Genomic DNA, 23,361 nt, shown 5'->3' with positions numbered 1-23,361 from the left:
GAAAAGTGATTTCTGTTAAATAAAATATCTCCTTTTGAATCGGACTTTGTAACTTTGCAGATCTTTTTTATGCTCAAACAGCAACATTACAGACTAACTAAAGTTGAAAAAGTAAAAAAGCATAATAGCACCCCTTTAATTATCAATTTACTTCAACATTGGGCCATAAATTTTCATCAACATCACAGTGAATGTCGTCTTTGTTCAGGCACTGCGGGAAAATCCTTCTGGCATTACGAATCCAGGCTTGACATTGCTCTGCAGTTATATCACCACAAGCTTCATCCATGTCCTGGTCTACAGCCTATCTTCAGATATAGCTGCACACATTGAGATGTCCCCCATGTTGTCCAGGCACTTGGATGGTTGCCCTTTGGCCAATAAGGTTACGTCCACGGCATCTGTTTTTTGCCAGATTGAAACCGGCCTCATCAACAAAAATATACTTGTGATGATTCACAGCAGCGTCCAGCTGCATTACCCTCTAAATTAATAATTTGGTTAGCTCTTTTACACATAATAGTTGACATTGTTAGTCAGTACTATAAATTGCATGTCATACAGTACACCAATTTAGTGTTGTACCTGAACATATTCTGAACGCAGTTGTTTCATCCGGGCATTGTTTGTCTCAAAAGGCACCAAGTAAATTTGTTTCATAGAAACCTGGTGCTTCTTCAAAAGGCGGGCAATGTTAATTGACGGCACATTGGCAAAGGTATCATTGCTGTTCTCAATAGCTTGCTTGATTTCAGAAAGCCGTATGTCATTCCTTGCCCTGACCATTTCCACCACAGCTAACTCCTGCTGGTCAGTCAAAACACATGGGCGACCACCGCCAGGTTGTCTCCTGTTAATTCTGAGAGGACAACAGTATGCTGTCAATATTTTTACTATTACAAATTACATAAAACTGTGACAATTACATGTTGTTGTTCTATATAGTAATGTCCTCTCTGTTGAGGACTACCACCACCTCTTTCTCTTGGTCCACGTCCACCTCTCCGTTGAGGAGCACCACCAGCTCTTTTATGCAGGTTTCCTCTGTCTACAAATCTATCCTGCTCCATGTTTGAACATTGCAAAGTCTCACACACAGTTCTACTTATAGGGTATCTAATTGTGATCATCAGGTGAAAATAAATAAGTAAAAATAGGTGAAAATAATTAGTAAATGGTATTTCTTGACTGAAAGCTCTTGCAGCAATTTGTAACTTACAAATTATCAGACAACAATCAGACAAATTGAAAATCTATGGACATAATAAATGATTAATTGATTAAACATTAAGATCAGTTGAATTAAACGATAGACACATACATTAAACTGAATGATAAGAGATGCAAATCAAAAGTTTGATAGAAATACCTTCTTGAAAGGCAATTACTGTGAATGAAACACTTATTTTGTGTAGTGAAAAGGATATTTTGTGATTATGTGTATTGTACTAACACAATTGAAAACATGCTGAAATGTTTGAAAAAAAAGTGCACTTTTAATGATCTGTTGTGATATAAGTATTAAGAGTTTTGAAAATGTACAAATGTAACGACGAGGCTGAGGCAGTATGAGAATCCATTTGCAGGAGTTTATTGAGGGAAGATCTTACAATCAGAGTCGTGAAACCAGGCAAAGTGTCAGTACCGTAATGGCAGTCCGATCTTTAAACATGCACAGGGGTAATCCAATAGGCAGAGTCGAGTAGGCAGGCAAACAGGTCAAACACAAACATCAGTCCAATCATGCAGTAAATCCAATGGGGCAATCCAAGAGACGTGAATGAGGAAACAAGCAGAATCGTAAACAAACAGGCAGTCAGAATAATCACAAGGCAAACGCTCGGTAAGGCAGGTAAACTGGCAATACTTTGCAGTGAAGTAACATGCTGACTCATGTTAAATAGTCCCAAACAGGAAATGACTGTAGAAGCAGAGGGAGCGGTGAACAGTCAATACTCAAGTGAGAGCTCCCTCAGCTGGGGTGGCGTTACAGAATCCCCCTCCCTATGAGTGCCTCCTGGGACTCGGCGCGGACGTCCCCGTGGTCGTGGCGCTGGTCGATCGGGTCTGGCTCGATTGAAGTCCTCCGTGAGAGACGGATCCAGAATGTCGCTGGCGGCTACCCATGACCTCTCCTCAGGTCCATAGCCCTCCCAGTCCACCAAATATTGGAGCTGACCCCCTCTCCTTCTAGAGTCCAGTAAATCCTTGACCTTGTAGGCCGGCGCTCCATCAATGTCCAGTGGCGGTGGTGGCTCTTGAGCCTCATGATTGGGGTCAGCATCCGGGTGGACCGGTTTAAGCAGCGACACATGGAAGGAGGGAGAGATACGGTAGTTAGCAGGAAGCTCTAATTGGTAAGTGACCTCATTTATTCTTCGTAGAATTTTGAATGGACCAACATACCTTGGGCTGAGCTTCTTGCTTGGTAGCCGCAACTTGAGGTCCCGTGTAGAGAGCATGCCCGTTGTCCTGGTTGGTAGGGAGGGTGTGGCTGACGTCGCTTGTTAGCCTGGAGTTCCTGTACTCTTACAGCTCATTGAAGGCAGACATGAGCACTGTCCCACACCCTCTCACTACGATGAATCCAGTCATCCACAGCGGGGACTGATGATGGTTCGCCAGACCATGGGAACATAGGGGGTTGATATCCAAGGACGCAATGGAAAGGGGTCAGACCTGTTGATGAATGAGTCAATGAGATTTGTGCATACTCTGCACATGGGAGGAATTCTGACCATCGATGTTGTTCTCTGCTGCAATAGGATCATAAGTATCTGCCTAGTTCTTGATTTAACCTCTCCGCCTGACCATTAGCTTGTGGATGATAACCTGATGTGAGACTGACATTAATATCCAGTTGTTTGCAGAATGCTCTCCAGACCTGGGATGTGAACTGGGCGCCTCTGTCGCTGATAATATCCTCCAGGATTCCATAATTCCTGAAAACGTGGTGGAACATAGCTTGTGCAGTTTCCATGGTTGTGGGGAGTCCTTTCAAGGGGACCAACCTGCATGACTTGGAGAACCGGTCTATGATAACTAGGATTGCCGTGAAACCATTGGACAACGGTAAGTCTGTAACAAAGTCTATTGAGAGGTGAGACAAGGGGCGTTGTGGGATGGGCAGAGGTTGCAGGAGTCCGGATGGTAATTCCTTGGGGGTCTTGGATTGAGCACAGACTTGACAGGCTTTGACATAGTTAGTGATGTCCTTGGACATTGAAGGCCACCAGAACGGAGTTGCGTAACAGGTGTAGCGTGCGGGAGATACCTGGGTGGCCAGAGCTGACTGAGGTGTGGACCCACTCAATTACCCTGGTTCGCAGACTTTGTGGAACATAATGGGTGTTAGGGGGCAGTTGGTAGGAGCCGGTTCTTGGATCTGTTCCCGTTGGATCTCCTCCATAATATCCCAGGTAATTGGGGCAATGATTACCGATGGAGGAAGAATGCATTCTGGGGTATGGTTGTCGATAAGAAGATCATACTGCCTGGAAAGAGCATCTGCCTTACTGTTTTTACTCCCTGGGCGATAACCTATAACCAATTATAACATTCTTAAAAAGATCCACCACCAATCTTAAAAGGATTAAATTCCCCCTCTAACCAATGATGTCATTCTTCCAGCGCTCCCATCAACCACCTGGAACGGGTGGACTGCTCCCTCGAACCAGTGTCTCCATTGCTCTATAACGGCTTTCATAGACAGGAGTTCCTTGTTCCCCACATCATAGTTTTGTTCAGCTGCCGTTAACTTTCTTGAAAAGAATGCACAAGGATACAATTTACCAGGTTGACCATGGCGTTGAGAGAGTACGGCTCCAATTCCTGACTCAGAGGCATCTACTTCAACGATGAAGGGCAAGTTGGGGTCAGGGTGTTTGAGGATTGGAGCTGTGGTAAATTTACCTTTCAATGTGTTAAAGGCCTGAGTTGCTTCCTCACTCCACTTGAGTTTAGCAGGTTTTCCCTTAAGGAGCAATGTCAAGGGTGCTGCAACCATGCTGTAGTTTTGAATAAATCGTCTATAAAAGTTGGCAAAACCCAGGAATCTTTGAAGTTCCTTGATGGTGGATGGTTGGGGCCATTCAGTTACTGCCTTGACCTTGGCTTCATCCATCCTGACACCCTGATGACTAATGTGATAACCCAGGAAAGATGTCTGCTTGACGTGAAACTCACATTTCTCTGCCTTGACGTACAGTTGATTCTTCAGGAGCCGAGTGAGTACGGTCTTGACATGGTTAATGAACTGCTTCAGACCTGGAGTAAATGAGAATGTCATCAATGTAGGCAATCACATACTGATTCAGTAAGTCACGGAAGATCTCATTTATGAAGGACTGGAAAACTGCTGGTGCATTGGCAAGTCCATACGGCATGACCTGATACTCATAGTGCCCCCTAGTGGTGAGGAAGGCAGTCTTCCATTCGTCACCCTCCTTGATACAAATCAAATTGTATGCACTTCGTAGATCGAGTTTGGTGTATATCCTTGCTTCACGGAGCTGTTCCAGAGCTGAAGGAACCAATGGCAGGGGGTAGCGGAATTTTACCATGACTTTGTTTAATCCTCTATAATCAATACAGGCCCTGAGTCCTCCGTCCTTTTTCTCCACAAAGAAGAATCCTGCTGCCGCTGGAGAAGTAGAAGGTCGGATGAATCCTGAACTCAGAGCTTCTTCAATGTAATCCTCCATGGCTTGGGATTCAGTTCGAGACAACGGGTAAACTCGACTCTTGGGTGGCATGGCATTAGGGAGTAAATCAATACTACAGTCCCAGGGACGGTGAGGGGGTAGTTGTGTGGCCTTAGTTTTACTAAAGACCTCTGCTAGGTCATCATAACAGGGGGGAAGAGTGACAGCCTTGGCACTAATGGGACTTTCCACACTGGTAGTATAGCATGGTTGGGGAACTGACGAGAAACAGTGACTTTTACAAAAGGCAGACCACTTGGTCAACTCACCCTGATGCCAAGATATGACTGGGTCGTGAAAGGACAGCAATGGAAATCCTAGGATGACTTCATGCTTAGGAGAGTTAACGACATAGAGGGATATGGACTCTTGGTGAAATAATCCCACTTGCAGTGTAAGTGTCTTGGTTTGATGAGTTATTCCAGTTCCGATTGTAGTGTCGTTGATGGCCTTAATCTTAATGGGTGGGTTACATGGTTGGACGGGTAAGTTGTACTTCCTGACAATATCCTCATAGATGAGAATTAATCGAGTCGATCATTGCCATTAACGATATAGACAGTTCTTCAGTTTTCAAGATAAGAGGAAGTTTGAACGCTTGATTACTAGGCAATGACAAGTGTTCCATATTTACCATAATGGGGTTCTGGGCTTTGTGTGGGCATCTCTGGCAGCGATGGCCTGGTTTACCGCAGTAGAGACAGAGATGGAGTTGGAGTCGCCTGGCTCGTTCGATCTCGGAGAGCTTGGTAAGGTTTACTTCCATGGGTTCTCCAAGTAACTTGAGGGTATTGGTAGGTATGGCTTGAGTCATCGTTGGGGTTACAGGCGGTATCTCTCTCACATTCCTTCCTCGAGGAGTTTGTCTCATTAAATTATCCATCTTGATTGCGAATGTGACAAAGTCGGTAAACGATACATTTTCTCCCTTACAAACCAATTCTGCCTGAAGGTCAGTATTGAGGCTCCTCTGGAACACAGCTTTCAGAGAAACATCATTCCAACCACTCTGGGCCGTGAGGATGCGAAACAAGATGGCGTACTCTGCAGCTGTTCTGTTTCCTTGCAACATTTGCAGAAGTTGAGTTGATATATCCTTGCCCCCTGCAGGATATTCAAACACTTCTTGAAGTTGTTGCAGGAAATAGTCAAAGGATCATCTGAATCGCATGTCAGTATCCCAAACAGCTGCAGCCCAGTCAATCGCCTTTCCAGACAACGAGGACATCATGACGGCACATTTCTTTTCTTCAGAGTTAAACTTGTCTTCCTGGTTGCCTAAATAAATCTTCACTTGTCGAACAAAGCCCCTACATCGATCAGCAGAACCATCAAATTTATCGGGTAGTGCAAAACTCACCGCTCTAGGCATGATTGATGGAAGTGACTGGATGTAGCTCGTCAAGTGCTCGTTGACTGCTTGAAGTTTACCCAACTGATCTTGGTACCCCTTTAATATTTCACTTTGATAAGCGAACGCCGCTTGCATGTTAGTAACTTCTGCTGGATTCAGTTGTGGCGAAGTATTCTGTAACGACGAGGCTGAGGCAGTATGAGAATCCATTTGCAGGAGTTTATTAAGGGAAGATCTTACAATCAGAGTCGTGAAACCAGGCAAAGTGTCAGTACCGTAATGGCAGTTTGATCTTTCATCATGCACAGGGGTAATCCAATAGGCAGAGACGAGTAGGCAGGCAAACAGGTCAAACACAGACATCAGTCCAATCATGCAGTAAATCCAATGGGGCAATCCAAGAGACGTGAACGAGGAAACAGGCAGAATCGTAACCAAACAGGCAGTCAGAATAATCACAAGGAAACCCCTCGGTAAGGCAGGTAAACTGGCAATACTTCGCAGTGAAGTAACATGCTGACTCATGTTAAATAGTCCCAAACAGGAAATGACTGTAGAAGCAGAGGGAGCGGTGAACAGTCAATACTCAGGTGAGAGCTCCCTCTGCTGGTGGGCGTTACAACCAATTGCTTGTGAAAATTGCGTCAAAGCAATTAAAATAAAACTGTAAGACAACATAACAAAAATGTCCATTAAAATGTTTTTGTTTATTTATGCATATTTTTTCAACTCATATTATAAAAGGATCTCAGAAAAATAAATACATTTGATGATGCACTTCAAAAAAGAGTCTTTATGTCTGTATGATTTTATATCTCAGAATTGGACTTTTATATCTCACAATTGCCACTTTTTCTTGACAATTTTATCACTCACAAATGTAGTGTGTGTGTGATTAATAGTCAGATAGATAAAAAGTGTGTGTGTGTGTGTGTGTGTGTGTGTGTATTAATAGGCAGATAGATAAAAAGAAAATGAAGAACTTTAAACAACATGGCCGATAGTTTTTGCTGAAAACATTTGTATATTTGAGTTTTAATGCAGTGCTGACAAGTCCATTTTAATTAATACATTAAGTAATTTACAATATTTTAGTAATTAGTAATTATAATTTGAATAATTTAAAAACACAAGGCTTGGCAGAGAAAGTTGCCATGTAACATTCTCCTCTCTCTTGATATCATCTGTCACTCAAGGTGAAGCAGCGGCAATAACAAGCCAGAACCAAACGGCACCAAGTGAAGGTAAAGCTCATCATTACAATCTTACAACCACAAGTCTTAATTCACCAAGTTAGTTAACTAACATGTACTAGCAAGAGCTTTCTGGGAGATAAATTTTTCCAACAAACAGTGTTTTTCTGCAACTGCCTAATGTTTTTGTTTTTTAATGGAGACTATTTGGGAAGCACTCTGGTGATACCTGGGGCAAGTGGTTCAGACCCTCTTATAAACAAATTATAATTATATGAAAATATGTTGAGGGTGTTTCTTAATTTCTTTCAGTTTTACATTGTTACTGAAAGGCCTTTCAGCATGCAAAATGTAATGCATGTTTAGACTGACATGAGGGGGAGTAAATGATGACAGAATTGACATACTGGGGTGAACTCTCCCTGTAATACATTAGCTTGCTTTTCTTAAAGATGTCATATGACGTTGCTAAAAAGAACATTATTTTGTGTATTTGGTGTAATGCAATGTGTTTATGTGGTTTAAGGTTAATATATATATATATATATATATATATATATATATATATATATATATATATATACAGGTGCTGGTCATATAATTAGAATATCATCAAAAAGTTGATTTATTTTAATAATTCCTTTCTAAAATTGAAACTTGTATATTATATTCATTCATTACACACAGACTGATATATTTCAAATGTTTATTTCTTTTAATTTTGATGATTATAACTGACAACTAAGTAAAATCCCAAATTCAGTCTCTCAGAAAATTAGAATATTGTGAAAAGGTTCAGTATTGAAGACACCTGGTGCCACACTCTAATCTGCTAATTAACTTAAAACACCTGCAAAGGCCTTTAAATGGTCTCTCAGTCTAGTTCTGTAGGCTACACAATCATGGGGAAGACTGCTGTCTTGACAGTTGTCCAAAAGACGACCATTGACACCTTGCACAAGGAGGGCAAGACACAAAAGGTCATTGCAAAAGAGGCTGTCTGTTCACAGAGCTCTGTGTCCAAGCACATTTATAGAGAGGTGAAGGGAAGGAAAAGATGTGGTAGAAAAAAGTGTACAAGCAATAGCGAAAACCGCACCCTGGAGAGGATTGTGAAACAAAACCCATTCAAAAATGTGGGGGAGATTCACAAAGAGTGGACTGCAGCTGGAGTCAGTGCTTCAAGAACCACTACGAACAGACGTATGCAAGACATGGGTTTCAGCTGTCCCAATCCTTGTGTCAAGCCACTCTTGAACAACAGACAGCGTCAGAAGCATCTCGCTTCAAAAAGGACTGGACTGCTGCTGAGTAGTCCAAAGTTATGTGCTCTGATGAAAGTAAATTTTGCATTTCCTTTGGAAATCAGCATCCCAGAGTCTGGAGGAAGAGAGGAGTGGCACACAATCCACGTTGCTTGAGGTCCAGTGTAAAGTTTCCACAGTCAGTGATGGTTTGGGGTGCCATGTCATCTGCTGGTGTTGGTCCACTGTGTTTTCTGAGGTCCAAGGTCAACGCAGCCATATACCAGGAGGTTTTAGAGCACTTCATGCTTCCTACTGCTGGCCAAATTTATGTAGATGCAGATTTCATTTTCCAACGGGACTTGGCACCTGCACACAGTGCCAAAGCCACCCATACCTGGTTTAAGGACCATGGTATCCCTGTTCTTAACTGGCCAGCAAACTCGCCTGACCTTAACCCCATAGAAAATCTATGGGGTATTGTGAAGAGTAAGATGCGATATTGTGAAGAGACCCAAGAATGCAGAAGTGCTGAAGGCCACTATCAGAGCAACCTGGGCTCTCATAACACCTGAGCAATGCCACAGAGTGATCGACTTCATGCCACGCCGCATTTCTGCAGTAATTCAGGCAGAAGGAGCCCCAACTAAGTATTGAGTGCTGCACATGCTCATACTTTTCATGTTCATACTTTTCAGTTGGCCAAGATTTCTAAAAATCCATTCTTTGTATTGGTCTTAAGTAATATTCTAATTTTCTGAGATACTGAATTTGGGATTTTCCTTAGTTGTCAGTTATAATAATCAAAATTAAAAGAAATAAACATTTGAAAAATATCAGCCTGTGTGTAATGAATGAATATAATATACAAGTTTCACTCTTTGAATGGAATTAGTGAAATAAATCAACTTTTTGGTGATATTCTAATTATATTACCAGCACCTGTGTGTGTGTATATATATGTATGTATATATATATGTGTGTGTACATGTGTGTACAAACGAATATTGATGAAATAGCATCCATTTTTAATAATTTTTAATAAACATTTAAACATGATGTACATGATATGAAGATTTGATTTTGAAATTTGCTCTCAACGTTTGACACATAACACTACTTGATATATCATTAGTCTTTGGCTTGATTATTTTATCAAACAGCTAATAATGTGTTATTAATGTTACACAAACCTGTTCACCACTTCAGACAGCTTCAGTGTGAAAATCAAAATCCTTATCTAGAAATGCTTTTTATTAATGATATGAAAATCTCCATCCCGCAAATTGATGGGATTGGTTGCATGTTTGTGACGGTAGGATCAGGGACAGTTTCAAACAGCATTTTTGTCTTTGGTGCACTGCAGTGTCGATCCTAGACTTCGGGGGGCCTAAGCAAAACTTTGTCAGGGGGCACCTGTCTGTGTGTTCATAAAAATCCCAAAATGCTTCGCAACCCTTTAACCTATTCTTTCAGAGCAGTTTCAACAAAAACAGTGAGCTAAAACAGCCAATAATACAAAAAAGAAAGAAAATTACAAACAATAGGGCATATGCAATAGAAAAAATATACAAATAAAATATACAATTTAGACCATAATAGCCTACACAGAAATTGATTAAAGTAATCAAATGTAAAAATAAAACACTGACTTCACCATATATATTAAATATAAATAGATTCATAACAAAGTTATGAACAATCCTCAGTAATTCCCCACCGATGACGGAGAGCCAGAGCCCAACCCGTCAGACCATGTGCGAGAGCCGGCTACAGTGCCCACCGCAAGGGAGAGAGCCGCAGATTGTGTGATGGCGGAGTGGAGCTCCGCCCCCTGCATCGCAGCTGAGGGTGAGCAGACTATGGAGTTCCAAAAGTGCCAAAATGAAGAGTATCTTATAGACTGGGAATCTGAACTGGAGGTTGAACTACCCCCTCTCCTCTCTCCGATGTCTCCGCTGGTCCCGTCCAGCCCTCCTTCTTCCTTGGTTTCCTCGTCCAGCCCTGAGGGGGCTTCCAATTCACCAGTGCCTGTTCCCGAGTTATGCCCAGGATGGGCTCACCAAGACAAGACATTTTGACATATTTTTATGTGTATTTGTCCCTTTAGGTGCACACCAAATAAAACACCCTAAACCCTTGCTAGGACAGACAGACAGACAGACAGACAGACAGACAGACAGACAGATAGATAGATAGATAGATAGATAGATAGATAGATAGATAGATAGATAGATAGATAGATAGATAGACTAATTCTCAGTTTGTTTTTGTCTTAATTTCAGACAAGAGCTGCAGATCCACAGAGTTCAGCTGTGGAGACAAACACAAAACATGTGTACCTATGATATGGAGGTGTGATGGTGATAATGACTGTCTAAATGGTGCAGATGAGGAAGGCTGTGGTGAGTGACATTTCTTTACCTAATGAAAATCATCTTCACCAGATGTGTGAAGGATGACTGTAGTGACGGTATTGATGAAAATGATGGAATGAGTTTTGAAAGCAAGAGTGATGCTTCTCAAGTGACAATATGAATATTTTAACTAAATAATACACTTTGTTTACTGCACTACAGTTTTTTTTATTATTGGTTTCATTCTTATTTTCATAAGGTGAACATTTTCAAAACTCTTAGTACAAAACTTTAAACTGATCACACTTGTAACACCACTAGTCATTATTTCAAAACCTGCTCTCATGATTTTATTGTAGTAGCACATATTTTCATTCCACATACTCGTTTCACAACACAAGATCATTGTAATATGTATTGAGAACATTTTGTTTAATCACCAAAACATAACAGTAAGATCTTTTTTCAACTTAGTACTTTTAACAATCAGTTCATTCAGCAGCAAACAATACAAGGTACAGGTTTCAAATCAACCTCGGTGCTGAATGAATGTTACTGTACTCTAAAACTGTATACGCAGCCATCACAGCAAATGTTACACTTACTTTCATACAAACTGACAAAAGCTATATTTAAAAAAAAAATCTTTATACAACATGAAAATGTAATCAAAGAACACGTCAAAATTCATTTACATACGCAAGCAAAATAAAAAAAGTATTTTATTTTAGTTTGTTTACAACAATACTGTGGTTGCATGTGAAACCCCCCAAACAACAACAACCTGTAAATGTAGACCTGAAATTCACATTAAAGGGGTCATATGATGTTGCTGAAAAGATCCATTATTTTGTATATTTGGTGTAATTAAATGTGTTTATGTGGTTTAAGGTTCAAAAAACACATTATTTTCCACATACTGTACATTATTGTTTTTCTTTTATGCCCCGCCTTTCTGAAACGTATTGTTTTTCACAAAGTTTATCAGTCTGAAAAGTGGTGTGCACTGATTGGCCAGCTATCCAGTGGTTTGTGATTGGCCGAATGCCTCAAGCGTGTGATGGAAATGTTACACCCCTTGTCATACTTTGATACGTGTCTCGGTCAGAACACTGGCAAGACAAGACAAAAACAATAAAACTCATTACAAATGAGATTTTTGCACTTTGAATGGAACATATACATTCGCTTCAAACTGGAATCATGGCAGAATATCCTGTGATGTCCACTTTGCAGGGCACTTACGTTTGAATAGAACAAACGTCTGAAGCGATAAGAGAGACATACAAAATGTGCAGAGCAAGGGGGGCGTGAGGACTGGAATTGAGAACTGCTGCTCTACACTGCTCAAAACTTGTGTTTGAATCATCAGTGGCAAATCCTTTACATATGTAAACGTACTTATGGACTGTGAGTCAGAACAGCTGGCAATGTAGTCTTCTCTCCCAGGATCAGGAAACAGTCATCCATAAAATGTGCTGCACACTAAATATTTGGGTTGAACTGTTCTGGAACAGTGTTGTAAATACACCTTAACCACTGATTTCTAGTTGTGTCCTCTTTTGGAAGCCCAAACAAACAATTTTCTCTTTAACAACGAAACTGCGTCTCCACAACATGGCACTGGCGGCAACGGCAAGAATCAAAGTTACATCTTCTTTCTTTGCGTGAACATTTGGGAGGTGCTATGCAAATTTTCCCACATTGTGATGTAGACAGGTTGGGGCGTGTTAGAATGAGCTGTTTTAGGGGGGTGTGGTTGACTCTTAACTTTTATTAAGAATATCTCTTTGGATTTGAGACTTTAGTCTTTGCAACTTTACTGACCTTCTTTATGCACCAAGAGCTTGTAACACTCCAAAAAGAAAGGAAAACTTGAAATCGTATCATATGACCCCTTTAAAGGGGTCATATTATGCTCTTTTACAAGGTCTTGATTTTGTTTTGGGGGTGTACTAGAACAGGCTGTCATACTACGTTGTACGAAAAACATATTTTCCACATATTTTACATTATTACAGCACCTCTCTCCCCAGTCTGGCATGAACGGCCTGAATAAAACATGAAACAAACTAAGACCCGTAATCCTCAACAACGAAATGTGCTGTGATTGGTAAGCTGCACCAGTCTGTGTTGTGATTGGTTAGCTGCCACAGTGTGTTTTGATATACACAACACTTCACACCGTGTCGGAAAATTCCTTGCCCCTTATCATAGCCGCCCGTTGTGAGCGTCAGTGTAACAATTGCATCAAAATCAAATCAGTTTGACTGCGATTTAAACCTGGATGATTGTAACCACTCTAAGCTCATCTGTTTCGGGAACACTAGCGTGTCTCCGACATAGTGATAACACTCATTGTGTTCTCTAGTGCAGCTCAACCAGGTCTCGTCCCATTCGTCGATCTTTGTGATATCACAAATCTCGGAAAATATGTGTTGTAGTCCAAACGAGTTATAGCATCTTAAAAAAAATTACTTCTAAAAAAAAAAACACCTCCTTAATAATACTACTTAACTTTGCAGATCTTTTTTATGCTCAAACAGCAACATTACAGACTAACTAAAGTTGAAAAAGTGAAAAAGCATAATAGCACCCCTTTAATTATCAAGCCAGTCTTCAACATTGGGCCATACATTTTCATCAACATCACAGTGAACGTCGTCTTTGTTCAGGCACTGCGGGAAAAACCTTCTAGCATGACCAATCCAGGCTTGACATTGCTCTGCAGTTATATCACCACAAGGGAAGGTAGAAGATCATGAACCGAGGATGTGCCTGAAACCATTCCTGAACCAGCTCTGCATGGTGGAAACTGACATTGACCCACTTGATAACATAGATGACATCTTCACCCTGACAGGCCTGCTCAAGCTCATTTAGAAAAGCTATCAGGTGTTCAGTGTTGTATGATCCTAGAACTGGTCTACAGCCATCTTCAGATATAGCTGCACACATTGAGATGTTTCCCCCAAGTTGTCCAGGCACTTGGATGGTTGCCCTTTGGCCAATAAGGTTATGTCCATGGCATCTGTTTTAGCTCTTTTACAAAAAAAAATCAACAAAAATATACTTGTGATGATTCACAGCAGCGTCCAGCTCCATCACCCTTTTAAATAATAATAATTTGGTTAGCTCTTTTACAAATAATAGTTGACATTGTTAGTCAGCACTGTAAATTGCATGTCATACAGTACACCAATTTAGTGTTGTACCTGAACATATTCTGAACGCAGTTGTTTCATCCGGGCATTGTTTGTCTCAAAAGGCACCAAGTAAATTTGTTACATAGAAACCTGGTGCTTCTTCAAAAGGCGGGCAATAGTTGGAAGGTTAATTGACGGCACATTGGCAAAGGTATCATTGCTGTTCTCAATAGCTTGCTTGATTTCAGACAGCCGTATGTCATTCCTTGCCCTGACCATTTCCACCACAGCTAACTCCTGCTGGTCAGTCAAAACACGTGGGCGACCACCACCAGGTTGTCTCCTGTTAATTCTGAGAGGACAACAGTATGCTGTCAATATTTTCCTATTACAAATTACATAAAACTGTGACAATTACATGTTGTTGTTCTATACAGTAATGCCATTACTGTAACAGTACTATATTATAAAAGTATAGTGAAGTTACTATAGCAGACGTACAGGTTTTCTTGACGAAAAATTGACAGTTGACCTTTGTAAGTTAGGCTGAACTAACCTGGCAGCCTCTTCCATGGTAAGGCCTCTGTTAACCACATGGTCAGCAATGATGGCCCGGACTTCATTAGAGATGATGGTGAGCTGTCTTCTGCCTACATTTCTCTGAAGACCACCTCTTTGTCTTGTCTTTGTCTCTCACTTCTCTGTTGAGGATTACCAACACACCTCTTTCTCTTGATGCATGTCCACCTCTCTGTTGAGGAACACCACACTTCTTTCTCTTGGTCCACGTCCACCTCCCTGTTGAGGAGCACCACCACCTCTTTCTCTTGGTCCACATCCACCTCTCTGTTGAGGACTACCACCACCTCTTTCTTTTGGTCCACGTCCACCTCTCTGTTGAGGAGCCCCACCACCCATTTCTCTTGGCCCATGTCCACCTCTCTGTTGAGGAGCACCACCACCTCTTTCTCTTGGTCTACATCCACCTCTCTGTTGAGGAGCACCACCACCTCTTTCTCTTGGTCCACGTCCACCTCCCTGTTGAGGAGCACCACCACCTTTTCTCTTGGTCCGAGTCCACCTCTCTGTTGAGGAGCACCACCACCGTCTTTCTCTTGGTCCACGTCCACCTCTCTGTTGAGGAGCACTACCACCTCTTTCTCTTGGTCCACGTCCACGTTGAGGAGCACCCACCTCTCTGTTGAGGAGCACCACCACCTCTTTTTCTTGGTCCACGTCCACCTCTCTGTTGAGGAGCCACCACCTTTTTCTTTTGGTCCACATCCACCTCTCTGTTGAGGAGCACCACCACCTCTTTGTCTTGGTCCACGTCCACCTCTCTGTTGAGGAGCACCACCACCTCTTTCTCTTGGTCCACGTCCACCTCTCTGTTGAGGAGCACCACCACCTCTTTCTCTTGGTCCACGTCCACCTCTCTGTTGAGGAGCACCACCACCTCTTTCTCTTGGTCCACATCCACCTCTCTGTTGAGGAGCACCACCACCTCTTTCTCTTGGTCCGCATCCACTTCGCTGTTGAGGAGCACCACCACCTCTTTCTCTTGATCCACGTCCACCTCTCTGTTGAGGAGCACCACCACCTCTTACGTTCACCTCACGTCGTCCACCTCTTTATTGAGGAGCACCACCACCTCTTTCTCTTGCTCCACGTCCACCTCACTGTTGTGGAGCACCTCCACCTCTTTCTCTTGCTCCACGTCCACCTCTCTGTTGAGGAGCACCACCACCTCTTTCTCTTGGTCCACGTCCACCTTTCTGTTAAGGAGCACCATAACCTCTTTCTCTTGGTCCACGTCCACCTCTCTGTTGAGGAGCACTAACACCTCTTCGATGAAGGTTTCCTCTGTCTACAAGTCTATCATTCTCAACATCAGGTGAAAATAATTAATTGAAGACATGCTGAAATGTATGGTATCTAATTGTGATCATCAGGTGAAAATAATTAATTGAAGACATGCTGAAATGTTTGAAAAAAGTGCACTTTTTATGATCTGTTGTGATATATAAATTACTAAGAGTTTTTGTTTGTGAAAATTGCACCAAAGCAATTAAAAAGAACTGTAAGACAATATAACAAAAATGGCCATTAAACTATTTAATTGTTTATTATTTATGCATATTTTTTCAACTCATATTATAAAAGGATCTCAGAAAAAATAAATAAATTTGATGATGCACTTAAAAAAAAGAGTCTTTATGAACTCTGTATGGATTTATATCTCAGAAATTGACTTTTATATCTCACAAATGCCACTTTTTCTTGACAATTTTATCACTCACAAATGTAGTGTGTTTGTGTATGTGTGTATAAATAGGCAGATAGATAGATTATAGTAATTATAATTTGAATAATTTAAAAACACAAGGCTTGGCAGAGAAAGTTGCCATGTAACATTCTCCTCTCTCTTGATATCATCTGTCACTCAAGGTGAAGCAGCGGCAATAACAAGCCAGAACCAAACGGCACAAAATGAAGGTAAAGCTCATCATTACAGTCTTACAACCACAAGTCTTAATTCACCAAGTTAGTTAACTAACATGTACTAGCAAGAGCTTTCTGGGAGATACATTTTTTCCAACAAACAATGTGTTTCTGCAACTCCCTCATGGTTTTGTTTTTTAATGGAGATGATTTGGGAAGCACTCTGGTGATACCTGGGGCAAGTGGTTCAGACCCTCTTATAAACAAATTATAATTATATGAAAATATGTTGATAGTGTTTCTTAGTTTCTTTCAGTTTTATATTGTTACTGAAAGTTATTTCTGCATGCAAAATGTAATGCATGTTTAGACTGACATGAGTGAGAGTAAATTATGACAGAATTTGACATTTTGGGGTGAACTCTCCCTGCTTGGGGTCAGTTTTTTTTTTTTTAAAGGGGTCATATGATGTTGCTAAAAATAACATTATTTTGTGTATTTGGTGTAATGAAATGTGTTTATGCGGTTTAAGGTTAATATATATATATATATATATATATATTATATTATATATATATATTAATTCAAGATTTAGTATTTAACAAAACAGCAGAATATAACTGGCGTGTACAAATGAATATTAATGAAATATCATCCACTTTAAATTATTTTTAATAAACATTTAAACATGATGTACATGATATGAAGATTTGATTTTGAAATTTGCTCTCAACGTTTGACACATAAAAATACAAAATATAAAATTAGTCTTTGGCTTGACTATTTTATCAAACAGCTAATAATGTGTTATTAATGTTACACAAAACCTGTTCACCACTTCAGACAGCTTCAGTGTAAAAATCAACATCCTTAGCTAGAAATGCTTTTTATTAATGATATGAAAATCTCCATCCCGCAAACTGATGGGATTGATTACATGTTTGTGACGGTAGGATCAGGGACAGTTTCAAACAGCATTTTTGTCTTTGGTGCACTGCAGTGCCAATCCTAGACTTCGGGGGGCCCTAAGCAAAACTTTGTCAGGGGGGACCTGTCTGTGTGTTCATAAAAATCCTAAAATGCTTCGCAACCCTTTAACCTATTCTTTCAGAGCAGTTTCACTGTCAACAAAAAAGTGAGCTAAAACAGCCAATAATAAAAAAGAAAGAAATTACAAACAATAGGACATATACAATAGAAAAAATATACAAACAAAATAAATAATTTAGTCCATAATAGCCTACACAGAAATTGATTAAAGTAATCAAATGTAAAAATAAAACACTGACTTCACCATATAAATGAAATATAAATTGATTCATAACAAAGTTATGAACAATCCTCAGTAGAGTGGAAAGCAGTGAATAATTCTCTCCGTTTCTTTTGTTCTTTGATTAACATTAATGACAGACTGCAGCAGGTTGATAGCTACTGATGAAAACTCACCACATCAGACATTTTGACATATTTACCCTTGCAATTTACACATAAGGTGCACACCAAATAAAACACCTTTAACCCTTGCTATTTACACAAATAGACAGATAGATAGATAGATCAGTCTCAGTGCTGGCAGGAGTTGTAGGTGGGTGGGGGTGAATGAACAGCGCTCTCTTCCACCCTCAATACCCATGGCTGAAGTGCCCTTGAGCAAGGCACTTAACCCCCAGTTGCTCCCTGGGTGCTGGATATAGCTGCGCACTGCTCCGGGTGTGTGTTCACGGTGTGTTCACTTCTCACTGCTGTGTGTGTGCACTTGGATGGGTAAAATGCAGAGCACCAATTCTGAGTATGGATTACCATACTTGCCAAATATCACAACTTTCTTTTACTTTCAATTTCAGTCACTCAAGGTGAAGCAGTGGCAATCACAAGCCAGAACCAAAAGGCACAAAGTGAAGGTAAAGCTCATCATTACAATCTTACAACCACAAGTTTTAATTCACCAAGTTAGTTAACTAACATGTACTAGCAAGAGCTTTCTGGGAGATAAATTTTTTCAAGAAACAATGTGTTTCTGCAACTCCCTAAGGGTTTTTTTTTTTTTTTTTGAAGATGAATGAAGGGCAGCTGCAGATGACACCTGCCGCAAGTACTTCAGAGACTGAGACATGGAAATACCCTCTAAGCAACATTACCATGAAGCTTACTGGACAAACTGTATTAAGTATTGACATTGGAAACAATAAAACTAAAATTAGAAACACAAAAACTTAAATTAGAGAAAACTAATTTGAAGGTGGAGCTACACAATCTTGGATACGGAGTGTAGATCTCATTAACCACTGAATGCAAGAATTAATTCATCAGTTAACATATATAGTGTGTTACTGTAAGGCATTTCTGCATAGAGTAATGCTAATCTGAATTAAAATCTTGTTCCAAATTTATCATAATAAATAAGCTTATTATCTGAGTGTTACTAAAACAAAGTTGTCAATAAAACATTTGTTTTGACTCTTACTCATTCTAAATTAAAGGATAAATGAAAACTACTTACTGGTAATGTTTAATCGTGGCAAAAATGTCTCATCCCTTCACAAAAATGTCCTAAATACACGTTTAAAATACAAGTTCTTCTGCTTTATTGATTGATTGATTGATTGATTGATTTCATTCAAAATGGCTAAAAGATATTTTAAGTGTACTCTCTAAGAAAGTAAAAAGTAAGAAAGTCACTTTAAGTAATCAAGTCTCAAAGTAAAAAAAAAAGAAGTGTTAAAAGAAATTAGTACAATTTTAGCCCATCATAGTTCCAAATATGGTCACAGTATATGGCACTCTACATACACAGAGCAGAATCCTGCACACTGATTATACTAGAGAGATCAACTAGACACTCATCCTTCTTATCTACGAAGGTCACACAAGGTTAGAGTCTCACTCACATCAAAATGTTAAGCCCAAAATGTGAAAATCCCAATGCATGGCTGTTGAGGGTGGTTGTTAAAAAGAAGGGAGTGTTTGTATTTATTGTGCAGGGTTTCTTTTTGAACACAAGGTGGTGCTGTTAGCGTTAGTCAAAACTAAACATAAACCAAACTACTGGGAACCTGCATGTTTATAGTCCTTGGACAATGTTTCAGTGTCTAGTGATATATACATATTCAAATTTCAGCTTTTCCTTTCCTGATTGATTGTATGGGTTATGTTTCCTTTGGCTGCTAACTTAGAAATGCACTTTTATCACATCAATATTGTATCAGTAACTGATATTTCTCCTAATTTTTTATGAAGTAATATCTTGCATATACTGCAAGCTCCGTCTTCTGTGCCTATAAACACAATGAACACCTCTTAATTACATAATCTTTTTGCTTTGACACAGGTTAATCTCTTATGATGAACTCTCATTAAATCATATAATTAGATGATTGGCCTGTTCCTGTTTTATTATGATGTCAGATACATTGAGAACATTTATAAAACGCTACTCTTCGTTTACTATGAAGACTTTGCATTCAAATCTGTAATACAAAAATTCCAGTCCGGACAAGAACAAATGAAAATATCCAAGGAGGTGAAATATGCTTTGGAGCGGAGCAAAGACCAACATTCACAGAATGAGAAAATATGAAGAAAGAAAAAGAAAAAAAACACTGTAACTCTACACAAAACTGGCTGAACTTACAGAAGCTTCATTTAAAACATTGCACTCATGTTTAACTGTAATTGATTTTGTAATATCTTACAGAAGCTTCATTTAAAACATTGCACTCATGTTTAACTGTAATTGATTTTGTAATATCTTATTCTTTGACATTATAAAGTGCTTTGTGTTCAAAAATGTGAACGGTTCTTGGTCAAATACATGAGTTTTGTGTTGTAACACAATAGTATGTGCTAAAACCAAAGAAGGTCAAAAAGGAGAATACATTTTATTTGTACTGTATATGTGACTGATCGAGGTCTAAGTCGATGTTTGCACATGCTAACTAAATAGCCTGACTTGCTCAAAGGCCATCTGTTACTCGAAACGCAAGGTCTGGTGATCATTTAAGGTGTGGCAAATGAGCTTATCAGTTTTTTTGTTTTGCTTTGGCCCACTTTGCTGAAAATGTTCTAGACCATGTTTGGTGGTCTATTCTGTATGACACACTCTTACTAGGACACTGGGACCCTGAGAACATAGAGACGTTATTGTTAGCCTCCCACCCCCTTTGAACGGATGTTATAATCAGCAGTCAGGGCAAGAGATTTTGACCAGCGTACTGCTTATAAAATATGTTTGTTCGGTTATCAAAGACTTGTTGTCAGACCTGCTCATTTTGAGTTTGTTCCAAGAGAGTCTATGTGACTTTTGTAAAAACGTTTTGTGTAGAAGTTTGTTATGTAGTGTTAATTATTTTTGCATTTTAATTCACACGACTGAATCAACCTGACTACATTACATAGCAGCCAAATACATTTTTGAGGAATTCATGTTTTGTTTTTTGTTTTTAATGAATTATTTAGTTTTAAATTCAGTTATTTTAATCTCTTTATATTTAATGTAAACAGGCAAAACAGAGAATAACATTCTCAGCTTTTTTAAGAAAGGCAATGCTGTTGCTATAAACAAACTAAGGTAAATATTCAGGATGTGTACAGTCACAGAAGTGTAAAGGACGCATTAAACTCTCAAACAAGCGTGAAAACACAACTTAGGTACTACTACTTTCTATTTTCAGGGTTTAATTGCTGATATAAGATATTGCTTCTGAAGCGGAGTTGTTTTCCGCTCGTTTTTCTTGCTTTGACATTTTTTGTTTGGCATTTGGAACACACTGACAACACAAAACATCCCACTTATACACCCAACTAAGTACAAATGACTTGTAGAATTTCAGTTTCTTTGTTTTGATAAGTTGGGAAGCTTCCTGGTAGATGCTGTTGAGGTGAGTGGTGGCAGAGTGACAGATCCAGTTAACGACTGGGGTGCAGTTTTTTTGTTTTGTTTTTTTTTTCTTTCAGGTGAAAAGATAACAGATAAGAGCGTTCACCTCACCTACCCTCCACACAAACAGTAGACTTTTTTATTTGCATACATGCTTTTTGTTTCCCTTATGCACCACAAAAGTTCTGCCTGAAAGTCTTTTTTACAGAGATTTAAAGAAATTTACTTTTATTCAGCATGAATGCATTCAGTCAAAAAGGGACAGTAAAGCTATTTATAAAGTAACAAAAGATTTCTATTTCAAATATTTCCTGTTCTTTTGACATTTCTATTCTTTAAAGAATCCTGCACCAAATGTATCATGTTTCCTCAAAATATGAAGCAGCACAACTGTTTTCAGCACTAATAACAATAATAAATGTTTCTTGAGCATCAAATCAGCATATCTGAAGGATCATGTTACACTAAGGAGTGAAGTAATGATACTCAAAATTCAGCTGTCATCACAGGAATTAATTCAATTTTAAAATACATCAACATACAAAATGGTTATTTTAAATTGCAATAATATTTCACAATATTAATGTTTCAGTGTACTTTGGATCAGATGCAGCCTCTTTAAAAAGTCTCTACTCATACACTCTTTCTGACTTTGCGACTACATTTTATTTTTACAACGATTTCATTTGTAGCTCGGCTGCCACTGTGAAGCTACTACAATGTTTGTGCTCCTTTGATCTGAAGCATTGTGTATGTGTAATTCCCAAGACAAACAGAAATTAGCAGAACTGGTTCAAGGGGCCTCCAGCTCCAACAAATATTTTCCTCTATGTAGCAAAGTCAGGGAAAGTCTTTATATTATATGATCTGCTTTCAGGCACTTAACAATAATTCTGGCATTCAGTGGAAATCTTGACCTCAGTGACAACATTAAGCTATAAAACCAAGAAATTCGGCAACATTTACTCGAAACAGGACAGGACAAATGACTGGACAGCAGTGAATTGTTTTGGTAGACGTCCCAGTGCTGGTTTAAGAAGACTATGTTCTGATGACGTTTGGGCTACTAGTTCAAGGCTACACACTGAGTCCTTTTTTTCACACACAGTGTTTTTACATCACTGCTAATTTGTGCAGGTGAACATTGGATAATATGCCCCCAGAATTTATAAGAAAAAGTTTACATATATATATATATATATATATATATATATATATATATATATATATATATATATATATATTATATATATAATCATAAATAGGAAAAACATTTTTTCACTTTTTCAATATTAGCTACTTACAATGGAATCCAAAAGCTGTCTAAATATTGTTTGTTTTTTAGTTTCATATTCATTCTCTACATAAGTTGTGCATCTGTATAATAATCATAAATAGGATTTTGAACTCTCTAAAACAGATAACGGAGGAAGAATCTACTGACAAGGAAAAGTCAATAATGTGTTTATGACAGCGGCTTTCCTTTACTCTGTTTGACCATTACCATATAGTATTTCAGATGTGTCAAGGTCACAAAAATACAGATGTGATTTACTTTTATGACTTCTGTCAGCCTTGAAAGGTGACGGGGTTAGAACAAATGTACTGTAACCTACATGTACAATCTCGTCCAGATATGTAGCTTTATGCTTATCAGATAAGTCATCCTGTTTTTCGCATTATTATTATTAGTAGGTAATTGCTAAAGTTTTCTAACCCCTCTTTTACCTGGAATCTTGTAGAGCAGAATTGTTTGGGGTGGGCGTGGACTGCGTTTGACCACGCCCTCGATTGTGCAACTCTTAAATCACACCACCGAGTTCCGCCTCTCTTCACGAAGCCCCGCCCACTCTACGCACCAGTGGCGTGCACAGTCCTCCGTAGGGGCAGGGGCTAAGCAACGTTGCGAGATTACAATCGCGGTCCGGGGGCAGGACCGAAAGGGCATTTTAGCCTCGGCGATTAAAGGGCTAGAGGCTCGAACACCCCCTCCCCAACTACCCCCCAAACTCCCCATACCCCCCGCCCCGTGCACGCCACTGCTTC

At 39.5% G+C, this 23,361-nt stretch overlaps 1 protein-coding gene across 1 annotated transcript in view; it reads left to right on the top strand.

The window, feature by feature from the left end:
- Positions 1–18,934, top strand: part of LOC109111905 (very low-density lipoprotein receptor-like) — a 36,499-nt gene extending 17,565 nt beyond the window's left edge. The window contains exons 7-11 of the mRNA XM_042720803.1: positions 7,254–7,301; positions 10,780–10,899; positions 16,446–16,493; positions 18,284–18,340; positions 18,495–18,934. Of these exons, the coding sequence (XP_042576737.1) occupies positions 7,254–7,301; positions 10,780–10,899; positions 16,446–16,493; positions 18,284–18,340; positions 18,495–18,502 (281 nt within the window). The 3' untranslated portion in view covers positions 18,503–18,934. The remainder of the gene's footprint in view (positions 1–7,253; positions 7,302–10,779; positions 10,900–16,445; positions 16,494–18,283; positions 18,341–18,494) is intronic.
- Positions 18,935–23,361: the final 4,427 nt, after the last annotated feature.

The sequence above is a fragment of the Cyprinus carpio genome, chromosome B3 (genome assembly GCF_018340385.1).
Source record: "Cyprinus carpio isolate SPL01 chromosome B3, ASM1834038v1, whole genome shotgun sequence".
Classification (NCBI taxonomy): Eukaryota; Metazoa; Chordata; class Actinopteri; order Cypriniformes; family Cyprinidae; genus Cyprinus; species Cyprinus carpio.
Note: the sequence above shows the minus strand (reverse complement) of the source record. Positions and strands in the feature narration are given on the sequence as shown.